At 39.1% G+C, this 18,685-nt stretch overlaps 1 protein-coding gene across 3 annotated transcripts in view; it reads right to left on the bottom strand.

The window, feature by feature from the left end:
• Positions 1 to 449: 449 nt before the first annotated feature.
• khdrbs2 (KH domain containing, RNA binding, signal transduction associated 2) overlaps positions 450 to 18,685 on the bottom strand; it is an 87,676-nt gene continuing 69,440 nt past the window's right edge. Inside the window, exons 7-12 of one of the 3 annotated variants that reach the window (XR_009120386.1) lie at positions 14,212 to 14,294; positions 14,006 to 14,064; positions 8,202 to 8,285; positions 3,938 to 3,981; positions 1,894 to 1,962; positions 450 to 1,563 (exon numbers count right to left, since the gene is read on the bottom strand). Coding sequence is in view for 1 of the 3 variants with exons in the window: in XM_058058717.1 (XP_057914700.1) it covers positions 8,191 to 8,285; positions 14,006 to 14,064; positions 14,212 to 14,294 (237 nt within the window). In the remaining 2 variants the exon portion in view is untranslated. Of the gene's footprint in view, positions 1,564 to 1,893; positions 1,963 to 3,937; positions 3,982 to 4,100; positions 8,286 to 14,005; positions 14,065 to 14,211; positions 14,295 to 18,685 lie in introns of those variants that run through there. The other 2 variants (XR_009120385.1, XM_058058717.1) reach the window with 2 other exon arrangements.

Raw genomic sequence — 18,685 nt, 5'->3', positions numbered from 1 at the left:
ATTTGTGAGACTGTGTTTGTTTTAGCTTTTATCTTTAGCTAGCAAAATTGAGCAACTACCTTCAACATGTACTGTATATTCTACATACGGATGTAGAACTAGTACAGTCCCTCACCAACGTCACGGTTGGAATTTCCTACTCCATGTGCATAACTTTTGGTGAAAATTGGTGCTGTAGAATCAAAGTGACTTGGCTTAACACTGCAAGAAAAAACATGGACGCATCAGTACACCGCCAGTCTGTATTTCAAACCTTCAAAGAGCTGATTACTTTTTTTTTTCTTCAGGGTTGAGACTGAGAAAATGTAAAGTTTTATAGTCAAGGGCAATGGAAACATGGCTACTCAATGGAATCCCCCAAAAGTATCATGTGCATGGGCGTACGCAGAGGTGGACAGACAGGTTACACCTATACAAAATATACAAAAGTATACAAAAGGTTTCCAGTATTTTATTGTCACCTTGCTTCACAAAACCTATTTTACAATATTTGGACTTTTCTAGAAGCTAGTTTTGATCAAGTCAACCTCAAAGGTAACAACAGACCACATAGAGCAGGGGTCGGGAACCTTTTTGGCTACGAGAGCCATGAAGACCAGATATTTTAAAATGTGTATCTGTGAGAGCCATATACATTTTTTTAAACATTGAATGCAATAAAATGTGTGCATTTGTATGTAAGACCAACAGTTTTAGATATAATGGGCTCTAATTACGTAGACCAGGCACACTACCCCACGCCAATGGGGTGTGGCCAGCATACTTTCGTGAGCAGCGCAGTGTCTAATAATAAATCAAATACTTGCTGCCATTAATGCAACTTCTGCTGCTGCATGGTTTTGAACCGTATTCAGTATATTTCATTCTTTTGGCCATCTTTGCCAGAAGGCTTGGTTCTGCAGCTTTAGCTAGGTGACTATTTGACTAAAGGAGGAAAGTCTACATTTACATCTTAATGACCGAGGTACTTTACCGCATTACCCAGTAATAATCGAGTTTTGGTGTTTGACCTGGAAAATATCATCAGGAAAGATAGATATGGTCGGCCGTATTGCAGTAGAAAATAGATGGACGAATTAAAATGCATAAGAAAGTTGTTGATTTTTAATATTTTTAACAGTGACTTCTGTGATGTTTACTTTAAAATGTTAGCAAAAATACATTTTTATTGTGGTAAGAAATGCTTGAGAGCCAGATACAGTCATCAAAAGAGCCCTACCTGGCTCCCGAGCCATAGGTTCCCTACCTCTGACATAGAGTTTCTTAGGGACCAACAGTGCTTTCAAGCCCGGCTAGCTGGTCTTGACAAGCCACTGTCAATCAATCAAAGTCAATCTCTTTCTTATAATATAATGGTTTGCACCAAAACAAAATAGTCCAAACAACCTGAGCTGTGCAGAAAAACAATCGATGACATCACAGAGGCTCAGCCCACTTCTTTTTACGCCGCGTTCTTGGCCGAGGGCTGTGTACCGTATAAGACACACACAGAGTGGCTCTTTGAAGGATAAAGAAATGTGATGACAGCTGCAAAGTCTTTAAGCACCTTAGACTCCAGCGTTTCTGCAAAACAAGACAAATGCACACGGAGTCCAATGAGCCTTTTCTGGAAGACCCTGCATGTTTCATCAGTTGTGTGCACAACCTTCCTGTAAAACTGCACCATGGCTGCTTAACGGCTGCCAACGACCGCATTTAGCAAAGGATGCATGCATACCTCTAAACAACAATAATACTACATAACAGTAATAACTGATGACATTCATATACCGAATGCCCGCAATAACAGGAGTTTGATACCAGCTCATGTAGAATAGCAGCAGCGCTACGTCTATAATATAGAAAACTTCTACTTTCCTGTACATTTTCTGGAAAAAAATATTGAATTCTTACCATGGTGTTGATTGGACCAATGACAGGAGCTGAACCCGTCACATGGAGCAGATTCTGTTAGACATTGCACTGAAAGAAATAAACATAATTAGTAATAGTTAGATAACGATGTCACGTCTCTAAGAATAACATGGAATAAAATGTATGTAAGCATAGGAGGTTAGGGGTGGTCTGCATAGCTTACTCTTTCGCCCATAAGTATATGATCATTATGTACATTTCATACATATGTAAGATTTCAGCAACACTGAATAAAAAATACAACAAAAAAATTTGTTAAATGTTATAATATTTTTAGAAAATTTTTCGAGAAAATGCTTTAGTAAGTACAGAAATAGTCATATTTATTTTCTACATACACTAAAAGTAGACTCAATGTAGACTTTTTACTTACAAAAAGTTTTTTTTTTCTTAAAAAATATCCATCCATTCATTTTCTATACCGCTTATCCTCACTAGGGTTGTGGAAGTGCTGGAGCCTATCCCAGCTGTCTTTAGGTGAGAGGCGGGGTACACCCTAGACTGGTGGCCAGCCAATCACAGGGCACATATAGACAAACAACCATTCACACTCACATTCATACCTATGGAAATGTGGACAGATGGGGGGAATCGAACCTGGGTCTACTAACTGTGTGGGCTGCTAACCACTCCTGCGCTGTGCAGCCTTAAAAAATATTATAATACCAAAGAAAACAAATACATTTCATATTTGTAAGTTTGCAACTTTATTATTGTAGTATAATTGTATTTTTTCTATTTTCAGTGCGGTACTAATACTTCAATACTTCAATACTTCATGAACATGATAGGTGAAAGCTGTGGCACGTTTCATTCATTTATTATTAACTAAAAATCATGTATGTCATATCTGACAATCATATATCATGACAAGCAATTAAATACTCTTCCGCTATGTGGTGGAAGGTATGCAATAACTAATTGTACATTTTCCAATGTAATATATGTGCACATTGGTATATTTAGTGTATACAGTATGTACTGTTTATTTGATCCATCGGGACTGCCTGCCTTTAGCATTGCTCCTAAACACACCGCATACCACTACACTACAATTGATTGATTGGTGTTAATTGCCTCCAGTCAAATTGCAGTTGAGGAAAGTGTATGTTTATTCGTCCTGTTTCCACCACTACTTTATTGCAAGCCTGTGTTTTATTGTTTTTTAATGGGCTGTCAAGAGTTGTAAAAGCTGCTCTTTGCAGTCGTTGCAGGAAGTTCAAAATGAGCTGAAAGTGTGCAGAAATGTTGCAACCTACATTTCAGCAAAAGGGTTAGGTCGCTTGTAAAGTAGCTGATAGCACGCAGCTTGAAAGCACATGCTATATTTCCACTTGTAATGAATCCAAATAAACATGAAAGCCAAGCACTACTTGAGCAATACCGGAATGAAGAAGTTGTAGTAAATCCTTCATATTTTGTTTGGGATGACAGAAATGTAATATTATTACTGTCAAATCTCTGGGTTTTTTGTATAATTCACTTCTCTTTGAAAATGTCACTTTGGTGTTACAGTAAACCTCGGATATATCGGACTCGGATATATCGGAAATTCGCTCACAACGGACAGATAAAAAAAAAAACGATTTTTCTGTAATGCATTTCCAATAAAAATTAATTGCATATATCGGATTTTTTATAACGGATTTCGCCTATTTCGGACAAAATCTCCAGTCCCGTTCCAATGCATTTCCATTAAATTTCCCTCGCATATATCGGATGGCTGCATCGTGGCGCTCCGATTCGCCGAATCGTGACAGGCCGCTATACGACGTCGTTTGCAGCGTTGCCTGCGCGTCCAGGTACATTGGAAACATAGTCAAGGAAGTGCCTTTTTATAACGGATAAAATCCGTAGCTGATAGCACGCAGCTTGAAAGCACATGCTATATTTCCACTTGTAATGAATCCAAATAAACATAAAAGCCACTGGAAAATGACAATAAGCATAATAAAAAGCAAACCCGATGACGTATGCTTGCATGCAAGATATTACAGACTCTGTTAAAAATGAATTCTCTCACCTGATTTATGCCTCTTTGTCGTGAGAACTACCATGCTTTTCAACCTAAAAAAAACCCAAAAAAGATTTAGATTTTATTTTGCAAAAGTAAATCCAAAAGTGCATGCATTAAAGAAGTCATTGCATTTCATCACTGTGAAAAAAGTAAACCAACTCAAGGCATTTGTGCTGAAATTTAGTATTAACGTATTATCTTAATTCATGTGAAGTTTAGAACATCAGTTTAGTGTTGTTTATCGTCATTTATACCAATGTAGCATTTAGAAGCGTCTAGTTAGAGTGGGGTTTATTCTGGGTTAAAAAAGGGCAGGTTTACTTTTTTGTTAGTGGACGTTAGATTAAAATATTAATATTAATATTTTAAGGTTTACCTGTTTAGAGTTTAACTGGACGGCAGCCATGAGGTTTAAAGATGCATTGCACGATCTCAAGTTCAGTGCCAGAAAAGTTAGGAAAAAAAAAGGTTAGAAGAGACATTGCGGATAAAAGCGCTGCAATTTGTCACTCAGCAATCACATTTCTGATGTCTTGTTTGTTGTGCTCTGAATGCACAGCTCGTGTTTATCGTTAAGATAAGAGAATATAAGGCCACTTCTTACCTCTTTAACACCATGGGCTCTATTTTCGTAGACCAGGCGCGGCACATCTGCCCTCAACAGGGTGTGGCCAGCGCACTTTGCAATTTTCATGTGATTCAGTGCGGCGCACCCACGCCTCCATCCCACCCACCGGCGCAAGTGGCAAAGAGGGAGGAGAGAAGGCGTGAGAGGATTTAACACAGCAGAGTGTAATCGTAACCACTCAAATGAATGCTTCTCATTGCCTTTAAATATGCTGGGCCCACTGGACTGCGCATCAGAGGCGAGTCCAGTAACGTCATGGACCACAGAGACCACCTTGTGGGACACGTCATCGGTTCCTCACAGTTATGTCTGCTGGTTCAGCCCGTTGTGCCGTTGACCGTATGTGCCTGACACTCTGAAAAACCTCCATGTGAGGTTTCGGTGTGCCTGGCTGCGCTTGGCCTGCGCCAAGAATAGACCTGTGCTGTTTTGTCACGGAATTTTCACTGCACCAAGCTGAAAATGTGGACATTTCCCTCTGGTGCGCCGCCACACTCATCTTGGCGCAGCCCAGTCGACTAAATGACCAAATTGGCTGCGCACAGTGGTGCGCCGGACGAAACCGCCACCCTGCGCTGCACCACGAAATTAGAGCCCTATATGTCAATCTCTTTACTGATGTCAGGATGGGTAAAAAAAACATGGATTACTTTGTAAATATGAAATATATGAATGTTACTCAGGCGGGTAAACTGAAATTGAAATTATAAAAGCAAAGGTTACTTTAGGACAGGTTAATACTCTGTTTATGCAGTGAGTTAGTAGAAATCATGCAAATATTTATTTGTAAAAAAACAGCACCAAATACATTTTACAGATTAAATCATAAACATCCCCACTTATTTAAAGATTCTAAAACATGGTGCTGGTTTTGGTTTTATTAAATACTCTATGCACAAATACAGATTGGACACAAGTCACATAAGCACTCATATAGTACACACTGAAGTACACACTGTATAATGCTTGATTGCGTTCAACCCCCCCAAGAAAAAACAATTTTTTTGCATCGATTGTATCTTAGAGGATGAAAAAACACAGACGGAGATTTAGTCTAGGCGATAAAGTCCATTTTAACACAACTTCAGGTAAAGATTTCGAGCGGCACAATGTGTTAGAATCTTTTATTCACTTTCGATTGGACACAATTCACAAAAGCACTCATTATAAAGTACACACTGTACAATGGTTGATTGCTTTCAAATCCAAAAGAAAACATTTTTTGCATCGATTGTATCTCATTGAACGGAAAACCACATTAAACCAAAATTTGGTCTACGTAATAAAGTCCTTTTGTAACTTCAGGTAAAGATTTCGAGCTGCACATTACGTTTTTTATTCTTTTATTCATTGTCACCAATCTGCGGTTCTTGGTACCTGTGCTTCCAAATCCACATTCACTAGTTAAAAGTGGTGTGCAGAGTTTTTGATTAGTTTTAATGAGGATCGAGGTTGGATTTAAGGGCAAAACTATTATTTTCATGGTATGTGATTAGCATGGCTTTAAGGGTAATAAAAGGGAAAATGTGTAAAAAAGAAATGCAATTGCTAATCATTGTGTACAAAGTTTTTTTTTTCACTTCAAAGGGAACAAGATAAATAAATGTATGTGCACGAAAGCAGTGGTTTTCAAAGTGTAAATTTGAGGAATTTTGAAAATATTTAGTAAACACAGTATATGATACCTATTATTTTGTTATGGTTTGTTGTTGCCGTTTTTAAGGACCAACAGAAAAAACACCTAGTCAAAATCCACTATAAGACAGTAGAGTTTTGCAGGACCTAATACAAAAAAAGTATCAGGGGTCCCCAGGTACCCCCCCATCATCATTTCAATTTGTTTCTAGACCAAAAACAAAAAACGGATAACAAAATTTTCGATTTTGCGCACAATTGGAAAATGGTCAAAATGGGCAGTCTTCCAAAGAACATCACTTTCAGGTCACATGACTTGCATCAAATCAAAGTTGGACAATCCGCCGATTTATGTTGTGTCTATTTTTCAATTGTGCACCAAGTCAGAAATTGGGGAAAAAAAATGGTTATTATTGTTGTTCTTTCGTTTTGGTGCATATTTGAACTGCCTCAAGTGAATTGATGCCAGCACAACAAACAATGACGTTATGCTGATATCAGTGGTGACGCTGTAGTCATTCTGTGTTCCTACTCTGGCGTGTGCCACATTGTCGACCTTCACTGACCTTCACCTTCACTTAATGCCTTAAAAGTCGTAATCGACATCAAGCTGTCAGCTCGGGCTTTTAGTTTTTTTTGCCCAGCCATCACCTGGGTGTGTGCTGGGGACGGTAGCCGGTCTGTGGGCCACAATGGTTGGTGACCGCAGCCCTATAGGACAGGATCACCCTACGGCAGGGGTGCTCATTAAGTCGATCGCGAGCTACCGGTCGATCGCGGAGGTGGTACTGGTCGATCGCTGGTCGATCGCGGCGTGACATTAAAAAAATATCATCCCAGCATCAATGCCGTCACTTGATTGATATACAGGGCAGCCATTCAGATGACAACTGAATGTTGCCCTTCGGGCGACCAATCAAATCAAACAACGTCTCTAAGTGCAGCAGAACTTACGATGTCAGCCTATCATCCATCCCCGTTACTTGATTGACATACAGGACAACCAGTCAGATGACAACTGAATTTTGACCTTTAGGTCACCGCTCATGCGTAAACAACGATGCAAAGTGCTAAGCTAGTCGGCGAATTGCGTCAGATTTTAAGCCCTCGCTAAAGTTTATGGTCACTAAAATGAGTGAAGGAGCTGGACCAAGTAAAAAGGCAAAAACATATCACTTCCATACGGAATGGGAGGTGGACTTTTTTTTCCACAATGTCTTTTTCGAAGTGCGTTTGCCTCATATGCCATTCTACCATCGCAGTACCAAAGAAGGGAAATGTGGAGTAATGTGGAGGTAATTACAAAAAATGTTCATAGTTAATTATGTGTGTTTTGCAATATTGGCTCATTTGGTTATGTAAGGTACATCAACATACATTGTACGTACAAATAATCCTCAATACATTTGAAAATAAATAGATGTTTTGCATTTTTGTAGTGGGTAGATCATTTTGACTCGGTCATTTTAAAAGTAGCTCGCATGCTGAAAAAGTGTGAGCACCCCTGCCCTACGGTTTTTAAGAACCTCCTGCAAAAACGCTAGTCAAAGATCCTCAACACAACAGAAGCACTAGGTGCAAAAAGTCAAAGATCCTCTATATGACAGGAGCCATCAGCTTTCTTCTTTACAGACCTATTACAAAAAAAAAACATCAATCAAAGGACCTCTAGGAGTGGCCCAGTCTGATGCCATTCATGGGCTGGACTTGGCCCATGGACCGCCACTCAAATAGTCATTTGTAAAGTAAAAAATATATTGTTGTCCAAAAACAACAAAAAAATATTTAATAATTAAATTTCAGCAATTTAAAGACCAAAGGCTAAAAGTGAATACATTTTGCCAAGTTTTCTCAAGTTGCTGCCCAGACGTGCTTTTTTCACACTTTGAAAACAGCTGCTTTAGGGGCTTATACTGGATGTATGGAACGGACAAACATTACTTGAAATCAATCAACATATGAAAGTAATTAGACAGGCCAGATGTATGGAGCACCTTCAGTATCTACCATAAGGATGTTTTCTGTATCCGCCTCGCGTCACCTGCAGAACCGGAGCTTTAAGACTGGGGCGTGAAGTGGGCCACTCGTCCTCTGAAAAGAAATAAAAACACCTCAGTGAGCGTGCACGGATATCAGTGACTGAATACACCTTAGCAGCAAATTCCCTCCGAGGACTGCAGAGAATTTACACAAAATTAATTTTACAAGCTCTTTGTCCTCTGTCGATGCAGCGATGCAATTTGACAAGGAGCAGCTCCTTTGCCTCCTTAAAGCCACATTACAAAAAAAGAGGAGCACCTCTTCTGCATGGCACATTGAGCAAGCTTCTAAATAGGAAAATGTTTATGGAGCAGAAAATCAAATCATTGCCTTCTTGGTTTTTTGGTCATCAACCATTTGCACACTTTTGCTGCGTGTGAACAAAACAGCCAGCAAAGGTACAACCAGGGGGGCAAGCAGATGATGGCAACACGGTCATGTGGCTAGCAAGCTGCTTCCTTGGTGTTTTTGTGAGAAAAAGGAGCTTTTTTTTGTCTCTCTTCTGGAATGAGCCGACAAGGGCCCCTATCCAAAAGGCAAAACACTCCACCTTCACAATGTGCATCAGTTAGTCCCCTCGGCTCCTTTTGGCTCGCTGACTGCAGCCAGGAGCCAAGAAAGAAGCAGGAGTGGCTTCCCAACAAAATGGAAAAAAAAAACAAAAAAACATTAGCAATGTGGTTTGTAACATTTAACAGCTGACGCCAGGATGTGGTCAAAACCAAGGCTCTACATTAAAAACAAAAATGACTTGCCCATGGGGAATCCTTAAGGTGAGAACTACGTACTTGCCCCAACTTGCCCCATGTAAAATGAAAAGACCCCCATAATGATATCATCTCATTTTTGTGGCATCACATAAGAATCTCAAATAAAGATGAAATAATTATCATTTCTTGTGGTTGTTTTCCTACATAGATTATGATTAAATAGATCAAATAGTGTAGACCAGGGGTGGGCAAACTTTTTGACTCGCGGGCCACATTGATATAACAAAATTTCCAGGGGGGGGCAGACTATATATTTTACACGTAACAGTCCACCTGGTATTATTGTATCTGTAAAATTGTCATGCAATCTGCTATTATTATTTATTATTTTATATTTATATTTAAATATTTTAAAAATAATAAAATATTATAATAATTAAAATAAAATTAAAATAATAATTATTATATTATTATTATGTAAAATATACAAATATAACAATATTATTATATATAATTAACATAATAATTAGCATTAATATAATAATCATAATAGTTATAATATTAATATAATAATTATTATTTTAATTTTTATTATTATTATGTGCTTGTGTCTCTTTTTTCAGGAGCACTTTGTAAACAACAGACCATGTCAAACAACGAAATTGATACAACCATCAAAAGGTTGGCTCAGGCCATGATGCCAGGTTGTATATGTAATGAAATACTTTGGAAAGATTGGGCGGGCCGTATTCAAACACTTGGCGGGCCGGATGTGGCCCCCGGGCCGTAGTTTGCCCACCCCTGAATTAGACCATGTTGGCAGGGACGCCATAATAGATGTTTTCCTAGTCAAACCATCGCTGATTGGTTGATCGCCAACAATAACGGGTGTGGGTAAAACGCGGACCGCGGTCTAAATAAACGATTCTGATTGGTCCATTTCATGATTTGCAAGGATTGGTTTGTAAATTACCACCGGAATTACTTAGTCCGTGTTTTACCAACACCCAACAAGAACCGCTTTAAAAAAAACTCTTGGCAGTATGGCATGCCAAAGTACACTTGCCCCACGGGAATATCACTGATTGGATTTACTTGCCCCAATTTTGTTTTAACTTGCCCCGGGCCATCGGTACATCGTTATTGTCGAGTCTTGAAAACATCCCTTTTCACGATGGAGTAAAGGTCGGATGAGGTTCACAAATACAATTAGCTCATATCGATATTTACTGATCAACTGATACCGACTAGGCAGCAGCTCTTTCTCGAACTCATGTCAAGTAATCAAGTCATTATAATTCTAAATAAATTATAATTATAAATAAACACTTTTTGTGCAAAATAAGACAAATACTGCAAGTTACAGAAAAGTTCCTGAGTTACGATATAAAATGACAGGTTCCACATTAGTTTCACTTTCCCTTCGCTTCCATGTTATCACCTGTTTTGTGTTCTTTTGTTCTCTTGTGTCTCATATCAATATCAGCAGGAAACCGATACTAATATGATCCCATATCTTAATTTTATGCCAATATTGGCTGTAGTAGTTAGCATAGAATAGCTATTTAAAACATTCTGAATATGTTTTCCAACATTGTTAGAGACCTGTAGACATGAAATAGCACCCCTATATTCACCTTAACCCTCGTATTACTCAACAGGAAGTGCCATTCAGGGTTCAGAGTCGAGTTTACTCTACTTAGGCAAGTAGCCTGTGTATTCATTACAGATTTTTGTGCCTGTTGTAACATCATTCATTTATTCATTCATTCATTCATTTATCCTCACAAGGGTTATGGGAGTGCTGGAGCCTATCCCAGCTGCCTTCGGGCAAGAGGCGGGGTACACCCTGGACTGGTAGCCAGCCAATCACAGGGCACATATAGACAAACAACCATTCACACTCACATTCACGTTCGAGTCTGTTGTCCCGGTGACTAAATGTGATGAGACCCAGTGACTAGTGTAGGATGCTACGTCAATGTCTTTGAATGACTTACATTTGTATTTCAATTCATTTAACCATTTTTTATGCTAGGGAATACTTAATTTCGGCAAAAAGAATACATAACAGTTTAAATATGCACCTCTTTTAAACAATAACAGACGTATTCCACCACAAAACAGTATGATGTATACATTTATGAAAAACAGTGATAGAGTGACACTGAAAAATTGGAACTGCAAAGTGGCGAGAGACGGCTATACAGGTCTTTTATTTAGACATGGAAACTCCCAGGTGTCACAAAAGGACTCCCGAGAGTCTGAGCTTTTCTTCCTGAGCTTTTCACACACACACACACACACACACAGAAGCAAGATGCTTTTTGACTCGTGGGCCGCATTCAGTTAACAAACTTGTTCAAGGGGCCATAACATACATTCATTCATTCATTCATTTTCTACCGCTTTTTCCTCACGAGGGTCGCGGGGGTGCTGGAGCCTATTCCAGCTGTCTTCGGGCGAGAGGCGGGGTACACCCTGGACTGGTGGTCAGCCAATCCCAGGGCACATATAGACAAACAACCATTCACACTCACATTCATACCTATGGCCAATTCCGAGTGGCTAATTAACCTAGCATGTTTTTGGAATGTGGGAGGAAACCAGAGTACCCGGAGAAAACCCACGCATGCACGGGGAGAACATGCAAACTCCCCCCCTTGAATTATTTGTCAATTTTGTTTTTTTTAACTGAATAGGACATCTGACTTGAAAGTCATGTTGCCAGATGGTATGTTAAAAGTTTAAATACTTAAAAGCAACAGGCAGGCCGGATTTAAACACTTAGTGGGTCGCATGTGGCCCTCGGGCCGGAGTTTGCTCACTACTATTAGCGCAACCAAAAAAAGGCAACAGAAGCAAAACAGTGAGTTTAGTTTAACTTTTTTCTATTTTATCAATTCACTCGCTGTATTTTGAATTCATCCCCTCCCACAAATCCATGCTAGCATGCTATGCTAGGTTGATTTTTGTTTCAATGCAGATCCAGTAGCTCTGAAGTTGGTAACCCATAACAAGATGGTGTTTGGAGCTGGTACGGGATCATGTCTACCAAGATCGAAGTGTAAACGGAACGCTCGTTGTGTTGCAGTTCCAGATTTGTTTGTTTTGATAAACGCTTCCACAATGAAAGCGCAATGCTCATCAGTCCAGTTCATGGCAACTGGCGGGCCGGATTTAAACGCTTAGTGCAGGGGTGTCAAACTCCCTTTGGTCTGCGGGCCGAATACAGCTTAATTTGAGATCAAGCGGGCCGGACCAGTAAACTCATTGCAAAATTACATAGAACTAACAATAAGCCCACTTTTTTCCTTTGTATTAGTCACTAATACTAATAATTTGTGCAAAGAATGAGTAAATTATCAAAATGTTTATTAACAGAATTTTCCTTTTACATTATGAACAATATATTATGAACAAGAGAATAACATAAGAACATAAATGCAATTTTAACAACACTTTTACACAGTTAAACATATATTTAAGTGTGTTGTACATAAAACTGATCACAGAATTAGTAACAATGTTCCAAAAACATTTATACCAGCCTTGTGGAACTTAAAAACACTGTTTTTCAACATCTGGAAAGCAATTTGAACAAATGAATAACTTTCACAGCAATTATTCGTCTTGCTTGGAATTTGCCCTTGAAACTTGACATCGTTTATCCTGCACAAGTGCATCAATATGAGGCATCATGTCCTGAGAAGCAGCCAATTTCAGAATCTCATTCAAATGCTTATGTGTGAGCTTTGAGCGCAGCTTTGTTTTATTAATGTTCATTAGTGAGAAAACTTGCTCACAAAGGTAGGTTGTCTCAAACATGGACAATGTTTTAGCAGCTAGTGCTGTCAATGTGGGATAGCCTGGTAGGAGGTACTTGTAAAATGTGCCCAAGCTTACAGAGGCAAATCTGTCCTTCAGTACTACATCACACTGCAAATCAATGATTTCAAGTTGCATGGCAACGGGCAAATCAGAAGCTTTGACTGTGAATGGTGAGCGAAAAACTGCAAAATCTGTTTCGAGTTCGCTAAAAACCTGAAATCTTTTCTCAAACTCCATCAACAGCCCTGAAATCTTCTCTTTGTACCGTTTCACGTCAGAATTAACGCTTGCTGCGCACATATCTTTTAAACAGCCCCCTAGCGGATAATACAAGAACTACAATTTTTAAATTAAATTCATATTTTTTTTATACAATGCAGCTTTCTTCCCCGGGCCGTACCAAACCACCAGACGGGCCGGATCCGGCCCGCGGGCCGTATGTTTGACATCCCTGGCTTAGTGGGCCGCATGTGGCCCCCGGGCTGTAGTTTGCCCACCCCTGATCTAGGACTTAATCCAATCCACTTTCTTTATATAGCACATTTTATAAACAGAGTTTCCAAAGTGCTGCAAAGACTACTAAAATAAAAGTAATAATCCAAACCTAAAAGATCATTTAAGAAATAAAATAGTAAAATAGATATTAAAATATAAAAAACAAGAAACAAAGCAATAAAAGTATAAAAATCAAACCAATTAAAATAAAAGAAAGAACTAAAAGACACAGGACCATACGACTCACTCCGAGTTAAAAGCCAGAGAATAAAAGTGGGTTTTAAGACGAGACTTAAAGCTTTCGATGTTGGGGGCCTTTTTTTACTTGGGAGGGGGGAGAGTTCCATAGCTTCGGGGCCAACCACAGAAAAGGCTCGGTCTCCCCTGGTCTTAAGTCTCGTCTTGGGCACCACAAGTTGGAGCTGGCCCTCGGACCTCAGTGACAGCGCTGGAGAGTAAATTTGGATGAGGTCCGAGATGTATTTGGGGGCCAGCCCAAATACATAATATTATCCAAATACATAATATTACATTAACATTTTTTCAAGGTTATAGTCGTGTAATTCAGAAGTTTGAGAACGTTTTTATCAGAACTGATTCATTATTTTTTCTAAATTAGTTTAGCACTTTCCATTTTATTAATAAGGTTTGAATTTGGTTTACATATCTATATTGTGTACATTCCGTATTTTAGCCAGGAAATTCTTTAAATCATCTTCATCACGTGTAACTTACCATAGTTACTGTAGGATTCCTCATTTATTCCTTGGCCGTATTCATAGTAATCTGAGATGCTAAATGAGAAATGAATCAGCATTAAAAAGCACAAATAGCATTATGAAGTTAAGATGGAAAAAGCAGTTACGCAATGACAGTATACCGCATGTGTGGCGGTAAACAGTCGAAAAGGGTAGAATACGTGAAGTGTGTGTAAATGTCACCTCTTGGAGTGATTGCTGTAGTTGTCGTCGTAAGCGTCGTAGCTTTCGTCGTCGTATTCTCCCCCGTATCCGTCGTCGTAGCCCTGCGAGGAATGACACTGTAAGCAAACCGCTGAACTTGTCTACTCGTTTATTTCCACTCTTAAGTATGAAAACAATCAATGTTTAGTACTGCAGGCGCAGTCGCTCAGCAGGAAAAATGTCCGACAGAGGTTACTGATAAGGATCTGCAGGATATACAGGAACATATACAGGAGGTTGGGAAACGTTTTGACTTTTCGACACCCAGAATGTACATATAAATAAAGGATGTGGAATTAACAATATGAAGTATGGACATATAATAATAATACATAGCATATTAAGAGTATGTGAATGTCCCTTCTTGTTTACTTCCAAGACGACTTCTTTGACATGTTATTCATTCATTCATTCATTCATTCATTTTCTACCGCTTTTCCTCACGAGGGTCGCGGGGGGTGCTGGAGCCTATCCCAGCTGTCTTCGGGCGAGAGGCGGGGTACACCCTGGACTGGTCGCCAGCCAATCACAGGGCACATATAGACAAACAACCATTCACACTCATATTCATACCTATGGACAATTTGGAGTGGCCAATTAACCTAGCATGTTTTTGGAATGTGGGAGGAAACCGGAGTACCCGGAGAAAACCCACACATGCACGGGGAGAACATGCAAACTCCACACAGAGATGGCCGAGGGTGGGTCTCCTAGCTGTGAGGTCTGCGCACTAACCACTAGGCCGCCGTGCCGCCACATGTTATCCAATTAAGCAAAAAAAAGCAACAACACAACACTGAAAAACAGTGAAAATATCCCCATGGAATATAAAATATGACTTTTTTGTGACAGTTTGTGTCACTGACCTCTCTCCATCACTTGGTCTCCAGCTGCTTTGTACAAAGACCCCCACCCTCTCTGCTTTCTATCAAAGCCTCGTCTTACCATAATTACCAAAATGACCCACATAACACGAGAAAGCACAGTCACTGACTTCAGAAACCACTGGAATTATTTTTTGATGGTTCCAGATTTACCGTAACTCAAAAAACGCACAGCCAATCATATTGTTAAATGTTTAAAAAAACAACTTCAAAACAATTATGACGATAAATGGGCCGTATATGGCCAATGGGTGATCCTCTGAGTCAGGTAAGCAAATTGAAGGAGGGGGGGTATATAGTGGGTATTCTGCAAAGCGGCTTTCGTGGGTTAGCAAACTGCATTGAGTGGAAAGCCAGACTTGTGTGTTCAGTGAAGGTGGCTCTCTTTTAAAGCATCTTAGGTTCCTGAGGGGACGAAATGGGGGAAAAAAAATAAAAGCGCATTCCCTGACGATATTATTTAGATATCAAGTTCTTGTTTTTTAATGCACAAGATTAGACACATGCAATCCAGAAAATGATATGTAATGTGTTAATGTGTAAATGATAATGTGTAATGATATGTAATATATGTAAATGTTACACTTAGGGGCTAAAAGTGGGCTAATAAATAATAACAATAAAAGCACAAATACTGCGGATTTCAGAAAACAACAGATGGAATGATACAGCACTCTACAAGAAGCAATGAAGTCTGTAAAATTAAATAATAAAAAAAAAAATCCAAAAATTGTTACAACTATAATGATGAAAATGGCAATATTATGATGATTATAATAATGGTGATAATAATAACAATAATAATGGTAATAATGATGAATATTATAACAATAATGACAATAATGATAATAACAATAATAATATTACAATGATAATAATAACAGGGGAAAACAAGACAGTGGCATGAACATGATTATATCCTGAAAAAAGGGGTAGGCATTTATAAGCTTTTGCTTCAGCCTACTCCTTTTGGCCTTGTGATCAGATAGTTGAATACAAATGTAAATAATGGAAAGTTATATTTTGATTGATGTGAGAAATGCACTGTAATGTTTCATATATTTGCCCAAATAAAATTAAAAAAAAATATATATATATATAAGCAAGATAGATTTTCAGCTGTGGGAATATGCTAGATATGGCAATGCAAGCATGAGAAGTAAAGTGTAATATGAAATATTAATAATTAATGTTAGTAGATGTAAATGTCAAAGGAGTCCTTGCGTGAGTACTTAGTCTTCTTATATCACAATATTTGCTGGAGAATAAATACTCTAAGGCATCAATCCACTGCATGAAGGCGCTGGTTTCATTAGAATAAGGAGAAAAAAAGTCACCACAAAACATCTAGTGATACAGCAGATTCATATTTTCATGAAATTATAACGAGTGGTTAGTGTGCAGGCCACACAGCTAGGAGACCCGGGTTCGATTCCCTGCTCAGGGATCTCTGTGTGGAGTTTGCATGTTCTCCGGGTACTCCGGTTTCCTCCCACATTCCAAAAACATGCTAGGTTAATTAGCGACTCCGAATTGTCCATAGGTATGAATGTGAGTGTGAATGGTTGTTTGTCTATATGTGCCCTGTGATTGGCTGGCGACCAGTCCAGGGTGTACCCTGCCTCTCACATGAAGACAGCTGGGATAGGCTCCAGCATGCCCGTGACCGGTACAGAAAATGGATGGATGCATGGATGAAATTATAACATCAAAAACTTATGTTTTTTAAATGGATAAATGTTAATATGTCAAAGTTATGCAATGCTGAGCATGGATAAATGAAAAGACTAGTGGGGTATAGTTTTCATAATAATCAGTGTTAATTAGCGTGTTCACAGGCTACATGTTGGCATGATCATGGCATGATCAATAGGACATCTGGCGCCCCCTTCATCCTTTCATGTGAATTCGCACTTAGCACAAAGCCAAAAACCGTACCCACCGTTGTGGGACCCATTGAGTCAGATTGTGGATTTGTTCGAATTTGTCGAGTTGCAACTTCAGCACATGGATTTGTGGAGCCACTTTCCCTGTACACCCCCTTATATAACAATAAATAATAATAAATACCAAAGAAGAACGCGTGTTCAAACACAAAGAAAGCTTTTCCGAGAGAGTAACCTTCACATAGTGCTAACAATAAAGCCATTATGTGCTTGTGGAAGTACTAAAATCCATGCACACAAAGCAATATTGTCGTCTTGGAGTGCACCGATTATTTGTCATCGACAAGGACGTTTGCAACAGGAAAGTGTGACCTGCAGCAAACAGTGATGAGAATGAGAAAGAGTTATTGAAAATGGACTTATGATATCATACTTTAGAAAAGATCAGCTTTTGAATGTTTTGCAAGCATTGTAAACCCAATCCACTTCCGGCTCCAACGTTGCCAGCCATGCACACTCACTCACATTAGTTATGTTTGTTGTCTGCTCACAATAGCCATTGGACAAAGTTTAGCTATTAACACAGGGGTGCTCATTAAGTCGATCGCGATCTACCGGTCGATCGCGGAGGTGGTACTGGTCGATCGCTGGTCGATCGCGGCGTGACATTAAAAAAATATCATCCTAGCATCAATGCCGTCACTTGATTGATATACAGGGCAGCCATTCAGATGACAACTGAATGTTGCCCTTCGGGCGACCAATCAAATCAAACAACGTCTCTAAGTGCAGCAGAACTTACGATGTCAGCCTATCATCCATCCCCGTTACTTGATTGACATACAGGACAACCAGTCGGATGACAACTGAATTTTGACCTTTAGGTCACCGCTCATGCGTAAACAACGATGCAAAGTGCTAAGCTAGTCGGCGAATTGCGAGATTTTAAAGCCCTCGCTAAAGTTTATGGTCACTAAAATGAGTGAAGGAGCTGGACCAAGTAAAAAGGCAAAAACTGGACCAAGTAAAAAGGCAAAAAACATATCACTTCCATACGGATATGGAATATTATACGGATATTATGATACGGATATTATCCATGACTGATAAACATTTGGAAGTGTGCTTGAGGCTGGCTATCAGCAGCTACTGTCCGGACTATGCATCCCTGGCTGGTTCAATTCAGTGCAAGTCATCAAAGTAAACTCAGGTAATTACAAAAAATGTTAATAGTTAATTATGTGTGTTTTGCAATATTGGCTCATTTGGTTATGTAAGGTACATCAACATACATTGTACGTACAAATAATCCTCAATACATTTGAAAATAAATAGATGTTTTGCATTTTTGTAGTGGGTAGATCATTTTGACTCGGTCATTTTAAAAGTAGCTCGCATGCTGAAAAAGTGTGAGCACCCCTGTATTAACATTAGCCATCTTTGAATATACATATAGGCTATCATCGCTGCACAATCACAGACATGAACAGTTATCATTTTATTCATTTTTTATGGTTGAATTGTAACAATGATGGACATTTATTTGTTTATACTTGAAAAATCAAAATGCTATTTAATAAACAAAGCCATCTCTGTGTGGAGTTTGCATGTTCTCCCCGTGCATGCGTGGGTTTTCTCCGGGTACTCCGGTTTCCTCCCACATTCCAAAAACATGCTAGGTTA

Source organism: Doryrhamphus excisus, chromosome 20, assembly GCF_030265055.1.
Source record: "Doryrhamphus excisus isolate RoL2022-K1 chromosome 20, RoL_Dexc_1.0, whole genome shotgun sequence".
Classification (NCBI taxonomy): domain Eukaryota; kingdom Metazoa; phylum Chordata; class Actinopteri; order Syngnathiformes; family Syngnathidae; genus Doryrhamphus; species Doryrhamphus excisus.
Note: the sequence above shows the minus strand (reverse complement) of the source record. Positions and strands in the feature narration are given on the sequence as shown.